Source organism: Melanerpes formicivorus, unplaced genomic scaffold, assembly GCF_026170545.1.
Source record: "Melanerpes formicivorus ecotype bairdi unplaced genomic scaffold, bMelFor1.0.p_v2 SCAF_6, whole genome shotgun sequence".
NCBI classification, from domain to species: Eukaryota; Metazoa; Chordata; class Aves; order Piciformes; family Picidae; genus Melanerpes; species Melanerpes formicivorus.
The window spans coordinates 17,142,340-17,165,735 of record NW_027142358.1 but is presented as its reverse complement, the minus strand read 5'-3'; the positions used below and the strand labels follow the sequence as shown (position 1 = coordinate 17,165,735).

The following is a 23,396-nucleotide window of genomic DNA, read 5'->3' as shown; positions in this document are numbered from 1 at the left end:
TCTTTAATGACAGGTCACAAGCAAATTTTAACTCCTGGGTTGTATACCAGGCAATGTTTTCTGCTTTATTCTGCGTGTCACCACACCGAGCCAAAATTAAAAGTGTCATATACATAAAAAACAGCAGGGAAGAGTTTCTAATAAACTCCCTTTATATTCAGTGTCGTGTTAAAGCACAACCATAAAAATATGGCCTGCTTTAACAAACTAAATAGTAGGTATGAGAAATTAAGTTGTTCTGTGTTTTCAAATGCTATAAAAGCTTGACTGCATCACATTTAGCATGCAAATATAATATGCTTCTATTACTCCTGTGCAAATGCAGCTTCATCTTCTAATGTCATAGGAATGAATACATTTTTCAATAAGCTAAACATGAATCACAGAAACAAGTTTATTACTTTCTAAGCATTTGGAAAAAAATGCACTGTCAAGTTTAGAGGAGCATATTCTCCCAGAAGGAACACTTTGCTTGAAAGACTCCCTCCTTTCATTCATGGTACAAACACTACTGTCATAGTACTGGACGGAAGACGTAAGGGCTTTTGTGAATATCAAGCACAGAAGACCAAAAGAAAACAGTGGCCCCACCAAACATGTAGAAAGTAAAAAATTCCTGAGCAAGTCCTACAATTTTACAACTCAATTCTTAACATTTTCTCGTAATGCCCCTGAAACTCATTCTGGTATACGGAGGATTGTTGAAAAAAAGATTTTTTGAAAGGTGAAGTTTCTCAGTATCTCTAAAGAGGAAATTTTCTACATTTTGAGGATGACCTGGGCTTGTCTTGGGCCAGAGGGGCCAGGCAGCACAGCCTGCCTCCTGCCGAGCTGTTGTAAAAACTAGAGACCCCAGGAAGGAGAGGGGGAAGGAGGGCAGAAGCAGAACCTATGGTAACATGATAGACTTAGGGGCAGAATTTGGAGGAGTGCACTCAGTTGTGCTGAAGTGAATACCAGGACCTTTTGAGTCTTGTGCCTCTGCTGTCTGAGGTACAAATGCCAATCACCTGTATCTATAGCTACATAAGGTATATACTTCAACCTAGGTTAAACTTCAAACTGTATCACAGTGAAGTCCGAAAGAATTAATATGATTGTGTCAGTAGGGAGTGGACTAAGTTGCCCATGGTACAGTCCCCTGCTTGTTTTACTGCATGTGACTGACTTTATTCAGCCTAGTTCTAGCACACAGAAAGTTAAACCCATTAAAATAATGCATCTGATCATGATTGAGCTCACAGATATTCCCCATGAACTATATTCCCCACACTGTACAGCATCGGCATTCTCATTTAGCTAAGACAATTTTAGCCTCTAAGAATCCTGCATGCCTCCATCAGTGATAACCACACTACTGTGATAAACAGGTTTTTCTACTTTGCCTTTCACTGAGGAGTGAGGGCCTGACCCATAATAGCATACTTTATGTTGTTTTATTTTTTGGGAAAAAAAATACCATTTTTATTTCACCTATTACGACTGCTCATATGGGGTCCTTAAAGGTTCTGACCTCTAACTGCCACATGAACTGTCATTCCCAAAGGATGCGCATGTGACTGTGTTGTGTGAAACACAGCCATCTGGTTCAGATAGAAGTTAGTCCACTGAGCATTGTACCTATAAATGGAGCATCCATCCCTCCACACTAACCCATTCCCTCCCCTCTGTGAGACTACCTGCTGGCACACTGCTCATGCATAACAGGGAAGATGTAAGTACACAGCAACAGTAAGAACAGATATAAATCCAAGGCACAGAAAAAATTACACTGTGCAGCAGCAGACTCTGGAATGGACAGAAGATATGCATAGAAGAATACATGACTCAAATGAAAATCCAATCCTAGTGCTAAGGAATTTCTGTTTTGGGATGCAGACAGTTAAACAGAGAGATACCTCAGATAACTCACTTCTGACTCCACTGAAAGGATGCGAAGAGACAGATTACTTTGGGCCTTAAAACTAGGCTTTATTTTTGTTCAGTTGTGAGCTGCCTCCCATAGTGGCCAAGGAGGCAAAAGACATCCTTGTTTCTTTCCTGTGTGGCACACCAGGAAGACGATGTACTGCTGAGCTACCTACGTGAGCAGGTATGGATGGGCACAGCCTGCTTTTGGCCACAGAGACAGAGCCATGGGGTAGGGCAGCACAGATCCCTCTCCCAGGGCATGCTGCAAGGCTCAGCCTTTAGCTCACTTAACACAGCTGCGCCACAATCACAACCTCACACACTGAACCCTTCCTCTTATTCAGGCACTGTGATAGCTTCAGGGTCCAGAAGAGCAAACAGGAGCTCCTGTCCAGAAATGAGGGGGAAAGGATGAGATGTATCTCAGCTTGGTGCCTGAACTGCCATCTGAAGACATAGCTGCATTGGTGCTGGGAAGAGGACATGGCTCACGTGCCACACAGCTGCTTAAACCAGAACCATCCCTCCAGCAGGCCAGGAGCACCCTGTCACCTCAGCTGCAGCAGCTGCACCCATGTACCAAAGCATGAAAGGATGGCATGTGCTGTGGAAGCGGCTCCCCATCCCACACTCTCCCCGCCCTCCCGCTGCAATGCGAAGCACACACTATGGCAGGCAGATGATAGTATGACACAGACTTACATCCAGCGAGGGCTCCGGCATGTCAGGTGCTCCCTGTCCACCAGCCTGACCCTCTAAGGCTGAGGAGGGATTAAAGGTCAGGTCACTGTGTGGATGGTTGCTAGAAGTGGCCGGGGGTGGCTGCCGGGACTGCTGGGTAGGAGGCCCGCTGTGATGTAATGGCTGCCCTGACTGGCTGCTGGGGTGAGGGACGTGCAAACCTTGCTGCATGGAAGTATGGGACTGATCAGTGCTGCCGGGATGAGGGATCTGCGGAGGAGGAAAAAAGCAGGAAAAGAAAGTGAGGCCACAAGGTACAGTGCTCATGGTGCCTGACTCTGTAACCGCAAGTTACAAAAAAGAAACTACTTAAATAAATTTTAAAAAGACACACACAACAAAACAACCCCAAACATAACAACAAGAAACCAACAACTAACCAACCAACAAAACAAAAAGGGCTCAATGAGACAAGAAAACTCCATATCCCAATGTCAGACAAAGTCTTTCAGTTTTCTGAAGGTTATCTCAAAGGGGAGATAAACACATTGGATTTGTGCTGTTGGTTTGCTTCCTTGTGATGTGGGAAACTGCACTTGGAAGATGCAGGCTGACAAACCCCAAAGAGAAGGGAAGAAGGCTTATGGGTGCTTCTCAGCATTAGCAAGGCATGCTTTTGCCCTTAAAAATTCCCTGAATGAACAGGAAATGTGTTGAATAACAATACCTATGCCAGGAAACTGATTAGACAAGAAAATCTTTTCTGCTTAGCTCCCTTATTGGGTAGCTTCCTGACACCACTACCTCTTTGTATTTCAGCTCATTACAAATATCTTGCAAATACTGGTCCTTCCCCACTCCTCCCCCCTCTTTCTTTCCAGAATGCAAGACAACACCCCCTTTTAAAAAAGGGGCTGAAGATTTTCTTTACTGATCTTTGTCAGCACTGATGGTTGACGAAAGAACAAGCTGGCCTAGCAAATGAGCTCCATCCATCTGCAGAGCTGTTGCAGATGGTTGCATATCAGCTGACTGCAAAGTACAATGCATTAGCTGAAACTAAGCTAATGGTAACACTTCTGGTTTGTATTCATGGATAAATTCTCTAGCAAAAGTTTAATATTTTCTGTTTTCCATGGGATACAAAATATCAAACCACAGGCACCTTCCAAACTCTACTGTGGAAGAATGTGGAGATGTCTTTCTCACATGACAGAGAAGCAACAAAAAATACACAAGTCCAAGTCTTCCTTCTGCTGCATGCCACATTTAATGCTAGTGGATTCTTTGGGGCTTGACCTTGGGGCCATGAGAGAGAAAGGTCTGAATGCTTCAGAATCATAAGTTTCATGTTAATTGGGTATATGGAGAAGCAAAAAATGTAAACATTTTTTGAGGAATGCTACGTATTGCCACAAAGTGGAGCTGAAAAAAACCCAAACAAAACACAGATACATACAACAACAGAATGAAATTAATCCAGCCAAGCCAACAGAAACCAGCAAAATGCTATGTCAGCATTGACCCTTCCATATCACAGTGAACTGCAAGGTTATGTTAACCTTTGTCTTCAGTTTTGGAAAACAAAAGGGGAGATTATTACAGGGCTTAATTAAAACATTCCCACAAAATTAAAAAAAAAAAAAAAAAATTACAGAAACAAGCTTTTAAAAAAATACATTTCACCACTTCTGAAAACTGAAACCTGAATACTGCTCCATACTGTCCATTGGGACAGTTATACTCAGCTATATGGAGGTCCTGTTCAGTACTTTGATGGTACGAAGGTTGGTGGAAATGAACATGATTCTCTCTGCAACACTGCATTTGAGCCTCTTTCACACAGTGGAGTTTCAAGTAATTGTTAAAGATCACTGATACTCACTCCATTGGGGTCACAGTTTAACTACTTTAAAAGTATTCTACAATGTTATTGTTACCTTAGGGGTAAACTTGTACAGTCTGCCCACAGACCGCACCTGAATGTAAATGAATCTGCAGCCTAAGTAGTCTGCAAAAGTCAAAGTGAAAGCAGATGTCTATCCAAATAGTACTGCTTCCTTCTTCATTCATTGAGGGCATTTGCAACAGGAAATGTGGAAATTAAGAAAGCTTAATAATAAAAAGCAATTTATGTAAGACAATGTTGCTCATAGGGCAAAGTAGTTTCCAGAAACAAACCAAAACAAAACAGGATTTATCTTCAACAGTCTCTTAAATCTATCCCTGAATGCACAAAGTAAGAGTCATACTGGTGTGCTGATATCAGTAATTATTTAAACCAAGAGACTTTCCTGTGTTCTCAGACATATTTCAAAACAAATAAGCAGGTTAGAAATACTACATTATGTTTCTATAGGCAAGAATTTTATATATATAATTGTTTAGTTGATAAGGCAGTGTCTTGAGCCTTGAGATAACCATTGGATAGAGAACAATTGTTCACTGTAAGACTGAGGGCCACCATAGTCTTAAAAGGCCATCAGAGGTTCAAAATCCATCCTTTCTAGGCCACAGACTCCACCAGCCTACCTGTAAGAAAGTAAAATGCTCAGGACTTCAAGGTTTTTCTGTTTACGTTCAGCTGACTAGTGATAAGTTTGTCATGGTGCAAAAACATTTTAGCAATACACTTGTGTATATTTCACTTTCTTCTGCAACACCCATCCTTGTATTTTAAAAACACCAGCCCACACTAGGAAACAAAGCTGCATTTGCTTATATGGCAAAGTAATTTCACAGTTGTTTTTAGGAGCATAAACTTTGGCACTCTTAAAACATTACAATCCATGAAAGAAAAGCTTATAGCAGACACAACTACATCTCCAGCTTAGTAGCACAACTCTTTATAGAGCCCGACAGTGACCTCTAGGAATACCAAGAGGTATAGCTGCAGAGTAAGGGGACCTTCTGGCTGCAGAACAATATTTCTTTCATCTCAGGAGAAAATGATAATGAAGGGGGGAAAAAAAGAAAAAGGAAAAAAAATATTAGCAGATTAAGTTGATGGTTTACATTTCTATCTGCCATGGGGTCATAGTTTTACCAACTCTTTGCTAAGTTAGCTGGCAGAACCACTGAAAGATGTCATCCTGCCCTGCTGATCGTATGGGTCAGTTTTCCCATCCATGCCTTTGTCATTGGGTGCATCCTTGCAGACATGCAATGAACTCAACTGGGGAACTGACATGAATCAAAGCTGTACTTCCCCTCCCCAGAATTAGTTTTCAGTCACATCAGTACCCAGATGCAGATCGCTTCTCGGCTGCTGTGACTAAACTGAAGATAATGCTGAATTCAGCCTGATGTAAAACTTGTTTAGAATTTCTGAAAACAAACATGATGTGATTTTCGGCAGCTACTTTGTAGCAATCTTGCAGTGACATAGAAGCATCTGTTCTACAATTCTCACAACCCTTTACATTGGGAAGAGGTATTACTTCTGGCCACATCACAGGTCTTGCTTTTTATTTTTTCCTCAGGAGAGGAACAGCAGTGTTGACAGGAGGTAGTTCTGATGATCCGGCCCTGGTTACCCAGTCCTGCCTATAATGGGCAAAGACGTCTGCATTTTCCAGAGTAACCTACAGACTATTTCTACAAGTATCAACTTTCTCTGCCTACCACTATATAAGGGCCACAATATAAATATTCATAATAGGAACACCAGAAACTTCCTCAGCAGCATTCAGCTCCAGTTAAGAGAGAGACCTTGGATCTGATAGGAACAAACATCTGATCCTGACTCACTTTGTAAACATAAAATGGTCAAAGTGAATAGTAGATGAAAGCAAAATACATCTTAAAAGTGTAAAAGGAAAGACAGAATGCCAGACAAGAGTGCAAAGGCAACATCTTAAAACTGTAGTTCAATTATGCAGTGTGATTTGTAGTAATTTTCATATAGAGATGTCTGTCCAAAGACATTCAGCTCCAGTATTTATCAATGCTAATGGCATGCATTTCTCTAAAAGCAGTAATTCTAAAGGTGCCTTTCCTAAGTGCCTGCTACAGACAAATAGTTTGTTTCTGAGAGAGAAGAAAGAAGATAAAGAGGAAAGCAGAGACCTTATACTGACAAAAATGTGTGGGACCACTAACAGTCCTCAAATGTGGCCTGAAGACTACATGGCTACATTCACAGGGTCAATCTAATTCCCTTTTGCTAGCAGACTTGAACACTGATCCTTGTTGGAGGAAATAAGCCATTGACATAAACTAGATGGAACTTGCTTTAGTGCTGCTTCCCATTGTGGAGCAGTGTAGTTTGTGTATCATGAGAGATGAGGGAGAGCTGAGGCAAGGGTTTACTGTAATTGTCAGCTACCATAAGCAAGTACCAGATTTGTTACAGGCTAGCCCTTTGAACCAAAAATCCATTAGCATTTGCCTAAATACCCTCTCTTACAGCTCTAGAACATGCATAGCCTTGAACAACTTTCACCTTTGCTATCACATGTAAGCAGTTCCATTTTCAGAAAGCCACAGAGTCTCCACTTTCATATTCAACCACTTTGTATCATAGAACAGAAGCACAGAATGCATCACGTCGGAAGGGATCCCCGAAGGTCATCTTGTCCAACCCCCAAGTTTGGCCTTGAATGTCTCCAGGGATAGGGCCTCCACCACATCTCTGGGGAACCTGGCCCATTACTTCACTACCCTACCACTTCAGAAATTTCACTGGGACAACTACTATAGCAATGGTGTAAGAGTTGACCAACCAAGTCAAACTAATGGGAAGCAGAGAATAATTCTTTGCGGCTTTGATGCAAAAGAAAGCAGCTCTGAGTTGTTTAGGCTGATAGTACTTCCCCTCACTACTACATTCTATAGTGTAGGTCTGATACAGACGCTTCAGCCTGCTCTTTAAATTGGGTATGTGGAATGTGCCACTGTAAAGTTAATTTTACAGCCTGTTCTGTCCCGCACTAGCCTGTAAAGTGGTAAAGTCACCACAGTTTCTGGACCCTTCTTTTGCAGACAGTCTTGTTACTTGGGCTCTCTCCAAGCTAAGAATGAACTCTCCACTCTCTTCCTATTTCTCATCATTCACCTTGGAATACCTACTGCCATACAGAGGAGACATTGACTGAGTAGGCTTTTCCTGAGCATCTGCTACCACATTTCTTCATTACATTCTGAAAGTGTACTTTCTAATGTTCACTCAAGACATGGCACAGATGACTTGCCAAGTTAAACATCCTTCCTGTGCAGTAACAGCACTCTGTAAAGCCCCTGCCCTGTAACTTAAATGAGCATAAAAGGATGTATACACACATACTCCACACTGTTAGAACAGATGACTGGCCATGCCTAAGAGCTGAATGCTGCTGGTAGCTTTTCTATCACCTAGCTGCTGCAGTACCGCATTTTCTGGAGATATGTAAGTTTTGTATATAAAACTCAGTGCTCTGAGCAAGCCACTTTTTCAATGCACAGTTCTACCTCTCCATCTGAGACCTGAGGAACCTTCATTTTTCAGTCTCTTACTGACACACTCCCAAATCAGTAGCAGCATCTCGCCTTGAAATCTACAGGCTTGCTCTATTCCCACCAGCTCGAAGGCATCTTTCATGCTACTTGGGTAGTATTTCCCCTCAAAACATGTTGATGCCAATTTTGCCCTTGGGGACAGAGCCAGGGAAGATATTGTACCTGATTTCAAGTCAGTCAGTGTCTTGCTATAACAAGATGTCTGCTGAAGACGGATATTCACAGACGCTGCTGGCCTAGGGAATGAAGTCTACTTTTTTTCAGGTGCCTGAGCAAAGCATAATGATTAACACAAGCACACTGAGCCAGTTTGTCCATTTCAGACCAAAAAGCTTAAATGACTATTCAAAAACCTCAGAAATACTTTTCAAAAAATTGTAAAAGACCAGAAACTAAGAATAGCATTTTTGGCATGTCTCAGGACTACTCTATTTCACAAACTTCCAAAGTGAAGAATCCACAAAAACTAAAAGCAGTTCACAAGGCAAGTCCATTAGCTGGATGAGAGCTCCTTACCCCTACAAAGGAAAATCTATATCCACAGCACCATTACTTACAGATTCCTGCATGGGGTGACTGAGAGGTTTGTCGAGAGCTGCCATGCTGCTTGGCATGTCTGGGGGATGCGAAAGCTGTGGCCCATGCATGAAGTCATTCATAGACGTGCCACCGGGATTCCCGTGTGGGAAGTCAAAATTGCCATGACCTTGGTAACTGTTGCCTAAAGGAGAAACAGATGTGATATGAAAAAAATTATTTTTTTTCCAGTATTGATATGTCAAAGTATCTTGTAAAGGCTGTGTGGCATGGCATCCTCCCTGCCCAGCACAGGGCAACTGCAACGCTGAATGTGACAACACTGTGCTTCCTTCCCACTCTGTTGCTGGAGCTAGCTGGATGAATAAGGAAGGAAAAAATGGCACCCAGACTTCAAATAGTGGCTGCTGTAAGAATTCATGTACATATTGTAGCTAACTGAAAACTGCTGAGGTTCTGAAAAACTACTGTCGCCTCACCAGGCAAATTTAACCAAGTTGAGAAGTGAAAGGGATGTTAAATTCTATGGAATATTTTCATCTGGAAGCATGTCAGTGCAACCAAAACTGACTGCTCAGGTCCAAATTTATTTACAGGACACCTGTGTTACCTACATCTGTGCTTTTGTGTGCTCTGTAAAACTGTAGCACTGCATCAGTTCAGGATTAAGCCAATTGACAGAACTGTATCAGCAAGATGCCACAGCACCAATCCATAGCACAGCACCTATTTTACCTCTTTGGCAGCATAAAGAGACAACTTCTATTCAGACAGTGCAGGAGAGGCCTTAATTGTCTAATTGGGATTTCTGGTGTTATTCTCTTTTTTCCAACAAAACCTAACAAAATTCACTTGACTCTCCCTAGTAAATCTTCTGGATTCCCCTGCCCTACCACTTTTACCATCTAGCAACAAGGCAGAGTTCCCTACTGATCTGCCGGTAAAGCTCTTCTATGACCACTGACGGTATGTTTTGATTGTCCCACCTCAGGCCAGTGACATTCACTTGAACTCTAAAGCAAGCATGGATCCCAATACAGGAGTTTTATTCCCCGTATTAGTTTGTCCAGATCCTTCTTAACGCTTTCAACTGAGATACCAACTCTGCTGGCTTATTTGCTGTGAACAGCAAAAATTGCACTTAAGGCACTTGGCTATTTCATATAAGCATCTGAACTGGATGATACTGAGCTCTGAAATAAAGCTCTGAAATAAAAGCTTTGGAGCTTGCTCGGAGAGCTGTTTGACAGATGAAGTACAGCAGCTTTAAATGTTCAAGTCAAGAAGGATGTCTGACAAACTGAAGTAGCTGCATCATTTGGTCTTTAGCACAGCTTCACAAGCAGAACTTTAATCTCAGAGGAATAGAAGTCATTAGCCATGTAAGAGTATTCCTCAAAGAAGTCAAGACTTTCATCTATCGCATAAATACTGCAGAGCCTTACTAATTCTCATTTTGTTAATTTGCAAACTGGATGAGTGTCACAGAATATAGTCGGGTTTTTTCTTGCTTCTCAGGAAAGATTTAATAGCAGGGAGTTGGTATATAGTCTTGTGTTATTGAGTACTTGTTATATTTGCAAATTCAGTATGCTACTGTCAAACCCAAATAAACAAATATAAACCACAGTACTACTACTACTTTGCTCTGGTGTACTGTTCATCAGACAGCATTACCTAATTCTAAATACTAAGTATCAGTGCACATATTGACATATCCATCAATGAAGACTCAAGGCAGCCCAAGGAGTTACAGTCATGCAGCAGCATGCCCTTCTCTGGGGAAAGAGGTATGCCACATGCTGAGGGACAAACCTATAAAGGCATTTAGGATAATCTGGTGCTTTACATTGACATGCCTATTACAGAGAAAATAGTGTGGGTTTTTCATCTGCCCTTGATGAGTCAGGGCTCCAAGAAACAATGACTAGCTCTGCTATAGACAGGGAAATAACAGTCTAGGCAGCAACTGTCACACAAACCCTAAACCCCACTTTACATGACTACTCTGTCCATTCCTGATTATGATTTAGAAATATGATGAAGAATAGATGGCTCTGATCTCATGCTCTGACTGCACTTCACTCCTACAACAGGAGTGAAAAATTTGTGATTCAGTGCTCTTGGCTTTGTTACAGTAATCATTCATCTGTTTGAAAACCTGAAAAGCTTCATCATCTGTCATCAGTTTTGCAGTTATTGGAGCAAATTAACCATATTTTGCATGCAATCTATCCTTTCCTTCAAACGCCTGAAAAAAGCACATATATCACCTTGTAATCAATTTGGAGATTCTGATGGTGTGAACAGTTGGTCTTTTCCCAGAGCTGAACTGAGTCATATTGTATTACATGCAGAAGAAACAGTCTCTGGTTTCATACTTCCAGAATTGTCACTATAATTGAGTTATTCACAAGATACCTTTGAAAATATATCTCCACTGCCTGTACTTAGTTGCCTGTTTCTCAGTCTGGTAGCATATGAGTAGAGAAACTCAAAAGCAGTTTTCTAATGAAAAGGTGTTTGCAAAGCAGTTAAAGCACATGAAAAATTATCCACTTTCTTGATAGCCTGCCAAATGTCACCCACCAGGCCACAAATTAAAGGTAGTGGCCCAAGTGGCAGTGTTAATGAGTCAGGTTCCCTACTTTGTAACTCCTGCAGCACAAGGAGCCTTCATTTGAATGAGAGTGGAACAGAAGAAAAATGGAAAGAAGAAATGAGGATATATGTATATTGTGGTTTGTTGATTCAGGGAGGGTTGCATGGCATCAGGTTTATTGCAGAATTTTAGCCATATAATTTGCTTTCCTTATGCATTTATGAGAAGATGCACTGACATACCTGAATCACAAAGCTGAGCAAACCACTGACTTCTATGCACCTGGGTGCAAAGATCTTTAAAACTAACCTTGGTTACCATATTCAGTGGAGTTGTTGCCTCCTGGAGGAGGGGGTAAGGATGGGTAAGGTGATGGGCCAGGACCCAAAGCTGCAATCATCTCCATCACATTTGGCATGATCATCTGGCTTGGACTCATGGTCTTAAATCTTTTTGAGGGAATGCCATCTGGATCATCTTTGATGTGAATATCTGACTTTATAGGGACCGGCCTCCAACTGCACGTTGGGTCAATGGTAACTTCTTCAAACTCTGAGCTGTAACATAACATGAAAATTTTTGTACATTAATTGACTTACTTGTTTGGTTTGGGTTTTTTTTTAACCAATTCTGCTGAAGTCTCCACAAGAGTCTGCATGGTAACAGATGTTCTGAAGTGCTCTAGTATAATACAAACTCGAGATCTTTCACTCCTCAAGTGTGTGCTGGAAGCAAGTTTTTTTAAAAGCAACTGTGAGAGCACATTTCTGTGTTTATCCACACAATGAAAACCTAACATATCTATGTGGTCTACCACATGTGAATCAGTGGGACTACTTGTAAATACAACACAGTATTTAATTCTCTATTCTCACTCTGCTTCATTGGTGAGGCTGTCATCATGAGATAACCCACAGAAGATCTATTAAGTAGATGGAAACTGATTCACTGCATCGCTAGCTCCCCCAGAGAGCCATGAAATGTAGCATCCAAGCTCAAGGCCTACTTTGGTGTGACAATTTCAGTACTCATTAATTAACATATCTCCTAGTTGTTTAGTTTTGGATATCAAAAATGAGTAAGTTCACTTACTTTTGTATAGCATTCAGAATACCCCACATATACTGGTCAACTTCTAAGCCCTCCAGCAGAGCAGTTTTACTATAAAGGAAAAAAAAAACCAAAGCTCATGTGAGAATAATGCTACATGTGTAAAAGAGGGATGGAAGAAGGTTAGTGATGAATTCAGCAGATTGGGATCCATCAACTTATGATCTGTAACACATAATTTAGGAATTATTTGGGGCAAACAATTTTAGTTCTGCATCTGCATTACCAGGATAATAGCACTCTACATGAAGTAGAAAAGATACATGTACTGTGTGCATCCACAAGCTGTTTATATCCTTTAAATATTCACATTAAATACAATGTGAATTTAAATGCTTTTCAAACACAGCAGAGCTCTCCTGTGAACATCAGTTAGCACCTTTATTTCTCAAATTGGACCTTTTTAGAGGGGCTACACAGCAACATGGCTTCAAAGTAACTACATATTATAGCTATTTACTTAAGACAGAACAGATGGGGACAGAAACAAGACCAGAAATTATTTCATATGTAGGTATTTAGATCTGAATGCAGGTGCTCAGGCTCAGAGAAACAGGACAAAAATTTTGTCCTGGATGTATGATTACATAAATTAAGATGCAAGACATCCAGTTCTTGTGATACTTTCAGCCTGACTTCGAAGACCAAAAAGATTCAGGTAGTATAGAGGAAGCACCTGCATATTGAGGAGACAGATCAATCATGAAGAGTCATCAGAACAAGCTCATCTCAAGCCTGCAGTGTCCACAGAAGCAGACAGAATGGTCAGTCACCACTCCTGTTTATAGCTAACACTGGCTGGTGCACAACTAGAGACTTGCAGAGATAAAGTACAAATTGCACCAGCTGCAGCTGCTTGAGCTAAAGAGCTCTGGCTCCTCAGCTGAGGCTGGAACGAACTTGCAATCCTGGGGACTGAGCACAGTGGGTTACAGACACTGAACTGGTCTGCAGGCATTCTGTGATTTTTTCTGCTCAGTTAAATGTTAAGAATGGACAGTCTGTAACCACTTCAAAGGTTTTTGTTCCATTTCTTCTACAGTATACTAACCCTCTGGTCAAAACATAAGGTTGAAAGTACGCCAAAGTATCCCTCTTTTCCTTCAAGCAACCACTCCTAACTTTTGCTTCTCAGAATATTTTGCCTTTTTTAAAATCAGTCTTATTCTGGACTAAAATCTTCTCTGCCTTCTGCTCTCACTTTAATTTGCACTTGTTAACTTGAACTTTGGAGAATCCAACTTAATTTCCTACCTAATTACTGAGAAATGGTGCAGTGTCCAAAATTTTCCCTTCTCCTTGAACACTGCCATTAACTACCTATCTATGTGACCCAAAGCACAGTACACAAGACAATTATTTGGCTTCCTTATTTGATGTCCAGGCCAGATGCTGTACATTTTAGTATCTACATTTTTGAAGTTCAGTAATTTGTCATTACAACTTTAAAATTATACAAAAATAACTCTAGAGTAGACTATCCATTCTTTTGCCATGTCATATTGTTGCCTGGTAACTGCTTGCACTTCATAATTCAGGGGAAGACAAATTCCCAGCTATAGTGGATACCTGTCTTACCAATGTACATACCTGAGCTTATTTTGAACTCTACACAACCTGTTGATAGCCTGTAACAAGCTCACGGATTATTTATGTTGTGAACAAGTATCTCTTGTTGTCTCTTTCTAAATTTCTAATAACTCAGGGTGTTCCCCCAGTTTATGAAATAGTGCAAGAATTCTCTTTGGACTTTATGCCATTAGGTAAATGCAATGCATACACCTTATTTCCATCTTCTCCCCTCCATAACCTTAAATATGACCTGAATTTGGTCAAACTGTATAAAACTGCATTCCATGTAGTACAGTTGCACTTACTTGCATACTGGACACCTCCAAGTTCCTCTCTCACAGTTCAGTTGCAAGTAAGATTCCAGATCAAAGCACTAAGTATCAGGGAGAAGCAAAGAGGAAGAAGAAAAACAAACCAAAAGAGTATTAAAATTAAATCAAGGAAAAATACTACATGATACTGTATTAACCAAATCAGTTGGACAAAAGTAAAACTGCCAAGAAAAAAGCCTGAAAACTAAATTAAACAGTTTACTTTCTCCCTCAACATCAAGTATACATACACACACACACATATATATAGTATAAATAATTAATTGATACACACATAGAAATCCATTACATGAGGCTCTCCCATATGGTAACCAAGCTAAAGGTACTGTAACACATGGCTGAGAGAATACTGCTGAGCCACCAGCATCTACTCACTTGTACATGCTTGCAATCATGACCCCTTGCTGGGAGCTGAATCCTCCGGAATGTGATTGGACACTTCAGAGAGACTTTAATGGCAGTTTGCTCTACTCCATCTTCCCCATTTAGTGTCGCGTTGCCAGAGGAAGCTGCTACGCTACTGAAGTTCCTCTTTACTGTGCAGGATGAAAGTATGTGCATGTGTGAGAAAACAAAACTTGTACAACTTGTACTGTCAATTCCAACATATAAATCTGAAAGACCACTGCTTCAATCTTTAAGGGACAATTAAATGGGCAATTTACCCACACAGGTGCAATTCTGTGTAATTTAAAACATTCTCCTCAAGAGACAAACCATCACACACATGCATATCAGCTATACTTTCAACCAACGAAGTGCCATACAAGCACTTTAACCAGCCCTGAGTAAATTAATCTTTCTACAAGGAGCTTTTAGATAAGTCAGCATATATGGGGAAAAAAGCAGAGAGATTTTCCTGGACTCAGAGGGTCCTTATTAGAAACTAAGCTTGTCTCCTTGATACCTTGTTTCCCCCACCCAAATAGCCCTCAACACCAAGGATTTAATAGATGCACATGATGTGCTGGAAACTCTTAACAAAAATGCTTTAAGTATTCAGTAAGCAAGTAAATCTTGAGTAGAAATACCACAACTGAACACAGGCATTCTGGAAAGTTGTCACCCACACAAAATGAAAACTCACTCTTAGTGATACAATGTTCTGCTGGGAGGAGGCGTTTCTTTAGTAGACCTTGAAGCACTGAGCGAACTGATGGCCGATGTACTAACTGCAACACGAACAAGTGCGACTGAAAGAAAACACATTTTGTTACCAAGAGAACCAAACAGTCATGGTAAATACACTGCTGAACAGTGCTGCATTCTTCCCTGGGACACGTGGCTTCCCTAGGAGTCTGATGCTTAAATATGAAAGGTGGTTCCACTCTACGGCTTACATGCACTCCTCTCGGGACACTCCATGCTGTGCAGTATGTTGTTGTGTGCTCCAAGTGCATATCTTTAAAAAAAGCAAAGATTTTCTGCATTTTTTCCCTCCTTACTATTGAGAATACGGAGTGCTGACATATTCATCTCTGACATCACGGTTTATTTTTAAAACCCTGGATTCTTTGACAGTCTAGCCTACCTGTCCTCAGACCACGTTATAAGTTGCAAAACCAATTTGCTACTGATGGGTCTGGAGCTAACTGAATCTTATTCCCCAATACAGAGCTCACTGTGGATTCATGGGATGCTGCCCCTACTCTTAAGCCACCAGAGAAATGATATGTGGAGAAACATCAGTGTGAACTAAAGCAAAACAGGTGGATAGCTTCCTGTCAAAGTGCCTCGCACTGCAACCTTAGGAGAGGCAGCAGCTTGCTTTCTTGTCAGTGACAAAAGACCAGTCAAAAACTCAGACTGTACGTGTGTGCCAGTCTGCATTAAAAATACAGTATTCCTCCCTGAGAGTAACTAAACCATGGAAAAAGAGAAAGTGGAAAGTTGCATAGTCCAGATTGTATTACAGATTGTGAGTTTTTCATCTGAAAAGCTATCTGAAAAATCATCACCAATGATTTTGGTCTTGGTCTTCTCATGTCAAAACAAACACAAATGAAAACAAATGAAACTGGTACTGACCAACAGTTTACATCACAATAATCTACTTCTATGTTAATACACTTCAGCCACCTTATTACACATGCACACACTAAATAGGCAGGAGCTCCAACTCCCTTCCCTCCTCTAGACCACAAGCCTTTTCAGAGACATTGGAAGGACATCACTACATTCTGCAATAATTCAGTGCCAAAGATTTCCGTATTAGCATTCTGACTGTGTCAACATCATCAACCAACCACCTCACCAGAAAAAGGCATCGAAAAATATGAGAGTAAGGCTTTTCCAGCTAAGGCAACACTGCAGACTGTACTAAATAGCAAACTCAGCATCGGCAGCTGCAGCCATGAGCTCAGTGTACTTACACAACAACATGCTGTGACTGTAATTTGAATCGTGTTTCTTCCTGGCTGGCAGACATGCTTTAGGTGCAGAGGTTTATGAGATGTCTTGTTGTCGCCACGTTCGATGGTAAGTGGGGTTGCATTAACGCTGACCTGGACCGAAGCTGGCCAGTTTGTGTTCATTTGTCTGTCTTCATGGTGATAGCACTTGAACTGCAATTCCAAGTCAGACCTGTACAACCAATAAATCTTCCTTTAAACTTTGCTTTCACATTGCAGAGGGTATTTGCTGTGATGGTTTGAATGCTTTTTCTTTATCAGTCATACTATTTTCCTAGAATTTTTGCCAGTAAAGGATATAACACACTCTCTTTGTAAAAATCCTTAACAGAAGCAATTTATGATGAGCTGGTTCAAGAATGCCACAAAACTGTTCATGATTTACACTTATAAAGGACTTTCCAAGGGAACATCCCAAACCACTTTGCAAAACTAGACCATGTAATGATCTTGCAGTATGAAAAATGTTAACATCTGGTAGGTCCTTCCTGTGTGTTAGGAGTTAAGAACAAGAAAATCATATGCTGCAGTGGGTTGTACTGGAAGACTGTGGATTCTTCACTACTTCAGACCATTTTAACAGGCATTTGAATAAATGCCTGTCAGATAAAATACAGGTAGAGCTAATCTGGCCTTGGAACAGATATATCAACTAAGATAAAAGGACCACTGTATCTCACCCCATCTGTGTCTGTGATTCCAAATTAACACAACTGTGAATTAGATCTACCCAATTCAGAGCTTCTTTCAGAGCAAAAACTCTTCCCACCTCTCCAACAATAACTTCCACACGCTATTTCGCTCCTCAAATATTAGTTAAATAACACCTCCAAAGAAGGAAGAAGCTGAGTGGGTGGTGCCTACGACTTCAGTTTCATACATGGAGGTGAACCTTGGTTTAGGAATGAGTAACCTAAACAAGAAATCTGAAAGAATATAAAGAACTGAAGCGTCAGGATTATGCTGCTCATGACAGCAATAGACGACTGAATGTTTATCATTTATGCTTGAAAACTCTAGGTGCTCATTTCTTCATCCTGCCTGAAGGAAGATTGCCACAAGGAACAGCTCATTCAGGAGATCATCAACTCAACCGCCATTTTTTTTACCCAAAACTTAACATTGTATTTTCTGGATTTCCAAAATCAATTTTATTTTGAATAAAAATGGTACAGAATACAAATTACCTGACCTTTCAACATAATCCATCTCTATTACAGAATCACAGAATGATCCGGAATGCTAAAGATCTTCTAGTACTTTGGGGTTTTTTTGGTGGTTGTTTTTGGACACCCCACCCCCCCCACCCCCAGTATTTTAGCAGCAATTTTCTGAACATTTTCTCACAAGAAGCACTGGAAAATCTCATCTCATGAGAATACACCACCTTCACCCAGAAGGAAGAAAGTCTTGGTCCCTCTGATATATAAGACAAGCAGATGAAGTGTGTTCTTGAGGGCCTTGAACAGGCCTGCTGAATGTCACAGAGTGGTGACAGAGCTCAGAAGACCCTCACGTTCTTAGCATGTAGTGCGACGCTATTAACTGAGCAGTGCTAAGACTGAACCAGCTTCAAGGCGACATTTTCCCCACCTCCAACCTTTCTGTTTCTTGTAACCATGAAAAGTTCCCATGAGGGAGAAAAATAGTTGCATTGCTATTCATTATGCGAGTACACGTGAGAGGTTTGCTGAATATTTTAACTGGCAGACAAATACTCAGAATTGGCTTGATTCCACCATTCTCTATAAAACCAAAATCCATCCACACATGTGACTAATCCATTTTTTTGGAGTTCATCCAGACCTTAGTTATATCTAAAATGACTTCATTACAGGACCATCCATTCTCCCCACTATGAACAAGCTTTTCAAAACAGCAGACCTGAGCAAAGTTTACCTGTGAGTCTTCATTAAAGTAAGTTTAAATAAAGGCTATATGTTTGGTGAGCTAAGGAAGAAAGAACAGATATTAAGAAACAGCCTCATGCCTCAGTGCAGCACTATAAATCTACTGAATGAGCCAGCACAATCCCCAGTAGTGATTACTTATTAATAAGAACTGGCAAGTAACTGCCAAAACTCCCTCTGCTGCGAGTACTCCATGATAATGAAATGCAAGTAAGCAATAACTGACCTCAAAGCTAGGTGTTAATTACTAGATGTGGTCTGCCTGCAGTTTCCCTCCCTGTCAACCCCCAGGCTACCTCAGAGTAGGAGGGCACCATGACAGTAAGGACTCCTGCATCCCACATCAAGCCTCAGCACCTCTGCCCAGCTTATGTCTTCCATACCATGACAACATAAATCTCAAATGGATTTCAGCGAATGGGAAGAAACCCCTCACAGGAAAAAAAAGCTGAAGCTGCAAGTTATCACTTCTGTTGAGGTCAGGCATGATGGAAAATGTGCTTAAGCTATTGCTTTTTGTCACCTCAGCTGCTACACCTGTGAAGCAACACACAATAATCCTGAACAACTAACCAGCCTCTACAGCGCACAGATACAGGCTCAAACAATGCAATAAGCATCCAGGGTAAACACTGAAATACTTTTTGAGATAAACAGGAGGAGGAGACAAGATTATTTCATGGTATTTAAAAACAAACACAAAACTAAGGCTCTGGCTGTCATTTGATCTAAAGCCCTTCCATGAGCAGGATGAAATTGGGACATAAGCTGGAATCACTTTATCTGGGTATATATTAAATAAAGGAAAGTACAACTTAGGAAAACTCTTCCTCTGTGCTGCAAGTGAAAACCACAAGTCTTTGCATGTGGAAAGCTATGCTCTAGTACTTCTGAACATGTCCTTACTTACGGAGTCAGAGGAGAAGGGGATTTTAGGAAGTTAGTTTCTAAAGTTCGGAGGATTTAAGCCATTGTCTTTCCAAGTGATTTTACCAAGCCTCCAAATCAGGCCCTTCATTAGTGTGTTATTTTTCATTATCAAATACTCTGCACCAATTATTTTAAGCATAAACTGTAACAGCCCTCCACAGTTATTACTGCAACTAAGATTTCAGAGGCTACAAAGTTTCCAAAGTCCCCCAAATGAAGTCGTTACTGGTGTCATTCGTACACATCCCACATGCATTCCACCCAGGGCAGAAAGGAGGGAACAGCTGCAGTGATTTTTCAAACACTGTATGCTATATGCTATTGAGATGCCACACAGATCAAGAGCATTTTAGAAAGTGTTGTCTCTGGAAAGAGACAGGTGAAAGTACCCATGACTTTAAAGAGCATTTTTCCTATTTAGGCCACAATTTTTAAAATAGAATTCACAGCAAACCTAAACAAAATTCTTCTGGCCTGCCAATCCTCCATCATGGGGTGCAGGAGTTGCTTGCAGAAGGGCTGATCTTACCTCCACATCAGCGTCTGATGAACAGTTGGCCGTAAGTGAAAGACATGGTTACTGACTGCCAGGTTGTGCTCCAGCCGGAAGGGCTCCAGTACAACCCCATCTCTCACAGGGAACGTCAGGCGCAGCTCATCGTTGTGGTTGGCTGGGATCGAAGAGGGAGAGAAAGTGTGAACTTTCCCTTTAGCATCTGCAGTGCAATAATAATGTGTATATTTATACAGAACAGTAACAAATGGTACAGTGATCTGCTACTGGGTCTAATTTATCAGGGTCATACACACACAAAAAGAAAAACACAAGTAACCCCATCGCCTAACCAATACAAGTGACACAGCTCAGATCAACAACAAGGGCAAACCAAAGTCATCTTCTATTCTACGCTCAACATTAGCAGCCTCAGTATTCTGGCCAAAACCAGAAATCAAGCATGGCCAAGAATTTCTGGGTTTTATTACTGGATAGGTTCTGTTTCCAAGCTTATGCTGCTGGCGGAAGACTGACAACAAATCACTTAATTATAGCCAATGGTGATAATGTTTATTTTCCCCACTTCAAACTGGGATCAACATTATCCATTTAATTCAAACGGTTACATTAGCTGATACTATCCAGTGACCAAACACACAGGTATTCAGCTACAATCTGATCTCATAAACCAAAGATTTTTGGTTACTTACAGCTAATTTATGAAGTCCAAATGCCTTTAAACACTGTATTCCTGCCCAAATAATACTGCAGGCCACCTTTGACAATTTTTCAGCTATCCTGAACTCCAGACAATAGTTGAAAAGTGCTAATGCAGCAGCAGCTATTTTACAGAAAACATAAAAGTTTCTCCCAGTTTCCTAATAAAAGATATCTCCTATTGTTCATCAGTCACTTCAAAACCTCAAATGTCTTCTGCTAGTATGCAGCCAGAGAGATCTTGTTACTCCTGCCACGTTCCCAGCCAAATGTAGCTGTGACGTTGAGTGGCTTTGAAAGGAACATATATCAATTTTTGGCATGCTACTGAATATTCTTAAGAAGTCTGTATGGATCACAATAGAGACACTGCTATAAATATTCACATTCTACGCTATTCTGCAGTGCTGTTCAATGAATGGCTTTGCCCTTGAACAAAACAGACTGCAATGAAAGCTCATACAATAAACAAGCCTACCAAGCACACCTAACACAACCCAAAATCAAGTGTTTTATTCTCAGGAAGCATATCAAAGGAATGCCTCAGGAGTACAATCCAGGGTTGGTTTTCAGACTCTGAAATGTATCTGGTAGAGAAGAGAGGGACAATAAATGTCTGTGGGGGTGTTCTACTCACTTGGAGGTGGTGGTAAAGCATTGATATTTGGTTTAATGTCAGGTGGGAATGGTGGTTTGACATCCTGGTTAGGTGACAGGTATGGAGGAATATTGCTCCCTGGAGTCATAGGTGGCGTGGGGTTTCCTGGAACAGGTGAATGAGGGTAATTTGCCACAGGTACAGGCCTTGATGGCTAGAAAATAAATAAATAACATCATATTGTTATTGCAATATGAAAGTAAGTCTTGTGAACGGTACTGCTATCAAGCACCAAAGACTACAAATAAGGTAGGGAGGCCCCTGTGCCTCCAGAAGGACAAGGAATCACAAGGCATCCCATGAGGCCTCTGGGGAAGAGACAGACTAGGCAAGCAAAGCAGGAACTGAAACTGCTGGTCAGCTTAATTCAGGCAGTGACCAGACACAAACAAGGCTGCCAAGAAGCTTATCATGTTCCTCTGAATGTTCTTTCCAAAACCAAGCCATTCTCTTCAGTTTTTCCACACCACCCCATCACAGTCAGCCCATTGTATGTTTCTGGCTACTCCCAAAATTGCCCCAGTTACACAAAAGTCTACATGCAAAATAAAATCCAAAGACATCTTATATCTGTGTTCCTTTTACTTCCATTTATCTTTTCTTCCACCCCTGTTGAATTCATCTACTCGTAATGAAAGCTCTGGGTGTCAAGGGATGTCTTTTATTCTGTATCTACAGTTTGATTCTGTTTTAGTTTGCTGCTGAATAAAACAAACTAAGAGAAAAAGGATAGTTAAGCATAAACAGTAGCTCCAGTACTAAAACACCATTAGTTTTGTTTCTTGAATTTAAGGGGATGCTTCAGCTAACAGAATAAACCAACAATAGTGATGTGAAGGACGCTAACAGTAAAGAAAACTGCAATTGCATAGCTCTGTCTTGTAATAGTTTGTGTCCTGTAAGCATATACACATGAGAGTATCCAAAGATGAAAATCTTTACAAAGTGTCAAGACTTCAGATCTGATTCTGTATCTAACAGTGTGCAGCTAGGCTAGGATACTCTAAAGTACCTAATAGAGAGAGCTGCATTCTGAGATCTTAAGCATTTACATTTCCAACCATCTTTGCTTTTTTCTTCAACACATGCAGTTACTATCTCCACAATCACTACAATCCAAAGGTTCAGGTCCTGTCTCTGTTAAGCTGGAATTTTGCCCCAGTCAGGATAATCTCCCTTCTTAATACAGCCTCTTATTTTCTGTTTCCAAAATGATCACTATTTGAATACAAAACAGAGGAGGGAGATTCCCTCTTAGAACTATGCTGTAAACAAAAAAATAAAACCCCATTTGAAATAAACACATGTAATATGTGCTAAAAAAAATCTGTCACTTAAGAACTTCATAGAGTTCTCCTGCTGTTTATTTTAGCATAAGTGACTTCACTGGAGTTACAGATTTGTGTCCTCCTGATGTTCTTCCTGGCAGTGTACTGCAAAAGCTGCCATGATGCAACAGGCATTCCCCTTTCACTACCACAGTAGACAGCCCAGTTGTATGCAGAACAATTCCCCCCCATCCCCTTTTTTTTTCTCTTTTCTTCTTCCCCCCCCCCCAAATGGTGTTTTCTGTGTAAATCACACTGGAACAACTCCAACTGAACACCAATGTGCATCTTAAGTTTCTTTCAGCCTACATTCCAAATCCGAACGTAGCATAGAGACTTCAACAGCTAACGGTTTGACACCAGGTCAGGTGCCCCTGGAGTATCTGTGAGCAAAAGATCACTTTTGTGCACAATTCAAAGATTTCAAACCTCAGCAGGCCCTCAGTACAAACTCGGTTTGGACAATATGAAGTTCCCAAGATGTATCCATAAAACAGGCTCTAGGCAGCATTTTAACAATTCTAATTCTTGCCCAAAACAAGCAGCACAGAGGCAAAAGGGGAAAAGGGGAGGGAGAGGTTGGAGAAAACAATCCACGCTTCAGTTCAAAGATGAATTCTACAGCTGGAACAGCTTTTAAGCTTAGGCTGACTTACTCCAACAATAACCACTGTAGGTCTGAAATTGGGATGCTGCAATGTGGAA

At 40.9% G+C, this 23,396-nt stretch overlaps 1 protein-coding gene across 17 annotated transcripts in view; it reads right to left on the bottom strand.

Moving 5' to 3' along the window:
* ZMIZ1 (zinc finger MIZ-type containing 1) overlaps positions 1-23,396 on the bottom strand; it is a 361,484-nt gene that overhangs the window by 5,570 nt on the left and 332,518 nt on the right. For 14 of the 17 annotated variants that reach the window (XM_068139917.1, XM_068139913.1, XM_068139912.1 and 11 more), the window contains 10 exons: positions 21,343-21,517; positions 20,022-20,208; positions 16,614-16,824; positions 15,329-15,434; positions 14,617-14,777; positions 14,215-14,282; positions 12,320-12,388; positions 11,537-11,784; positions 8,646-8,809; positions 2,614-2,862 (listed from right to left, as the gene is read on the bottom strand). In XM_068139917.1, the coding sequence (XP_067996018.1) occupies positions 2,614-2,862; positions 8,646-8,809; positions 11,537-11,784; positions 12,320-12,388; positions 14,215-14,282; positions 14,617-14,777; positions 15,329-15,434; positions 16,614-16,824; positions 20,022-20,208; positions 21,343-21,517 (1,638 nt within the window). The remainder of the gene's footprint in view (positions 1-2,613; positions 2,863-8,645; positions 8,810-11,536; positions 11,785-12,319; positions 12,389-14,214; positions 14,283-14,616; positions 14,778-15,328; positions 15,435-16,613; positions 16,825-20,021; positions 20,209-21,342; positions 21,518-23,396) is intronic. The other 3 variants (XM_068139924.1, XM_068139929.1, XM_068139925.1) reach the window with 2 other exon arrangements.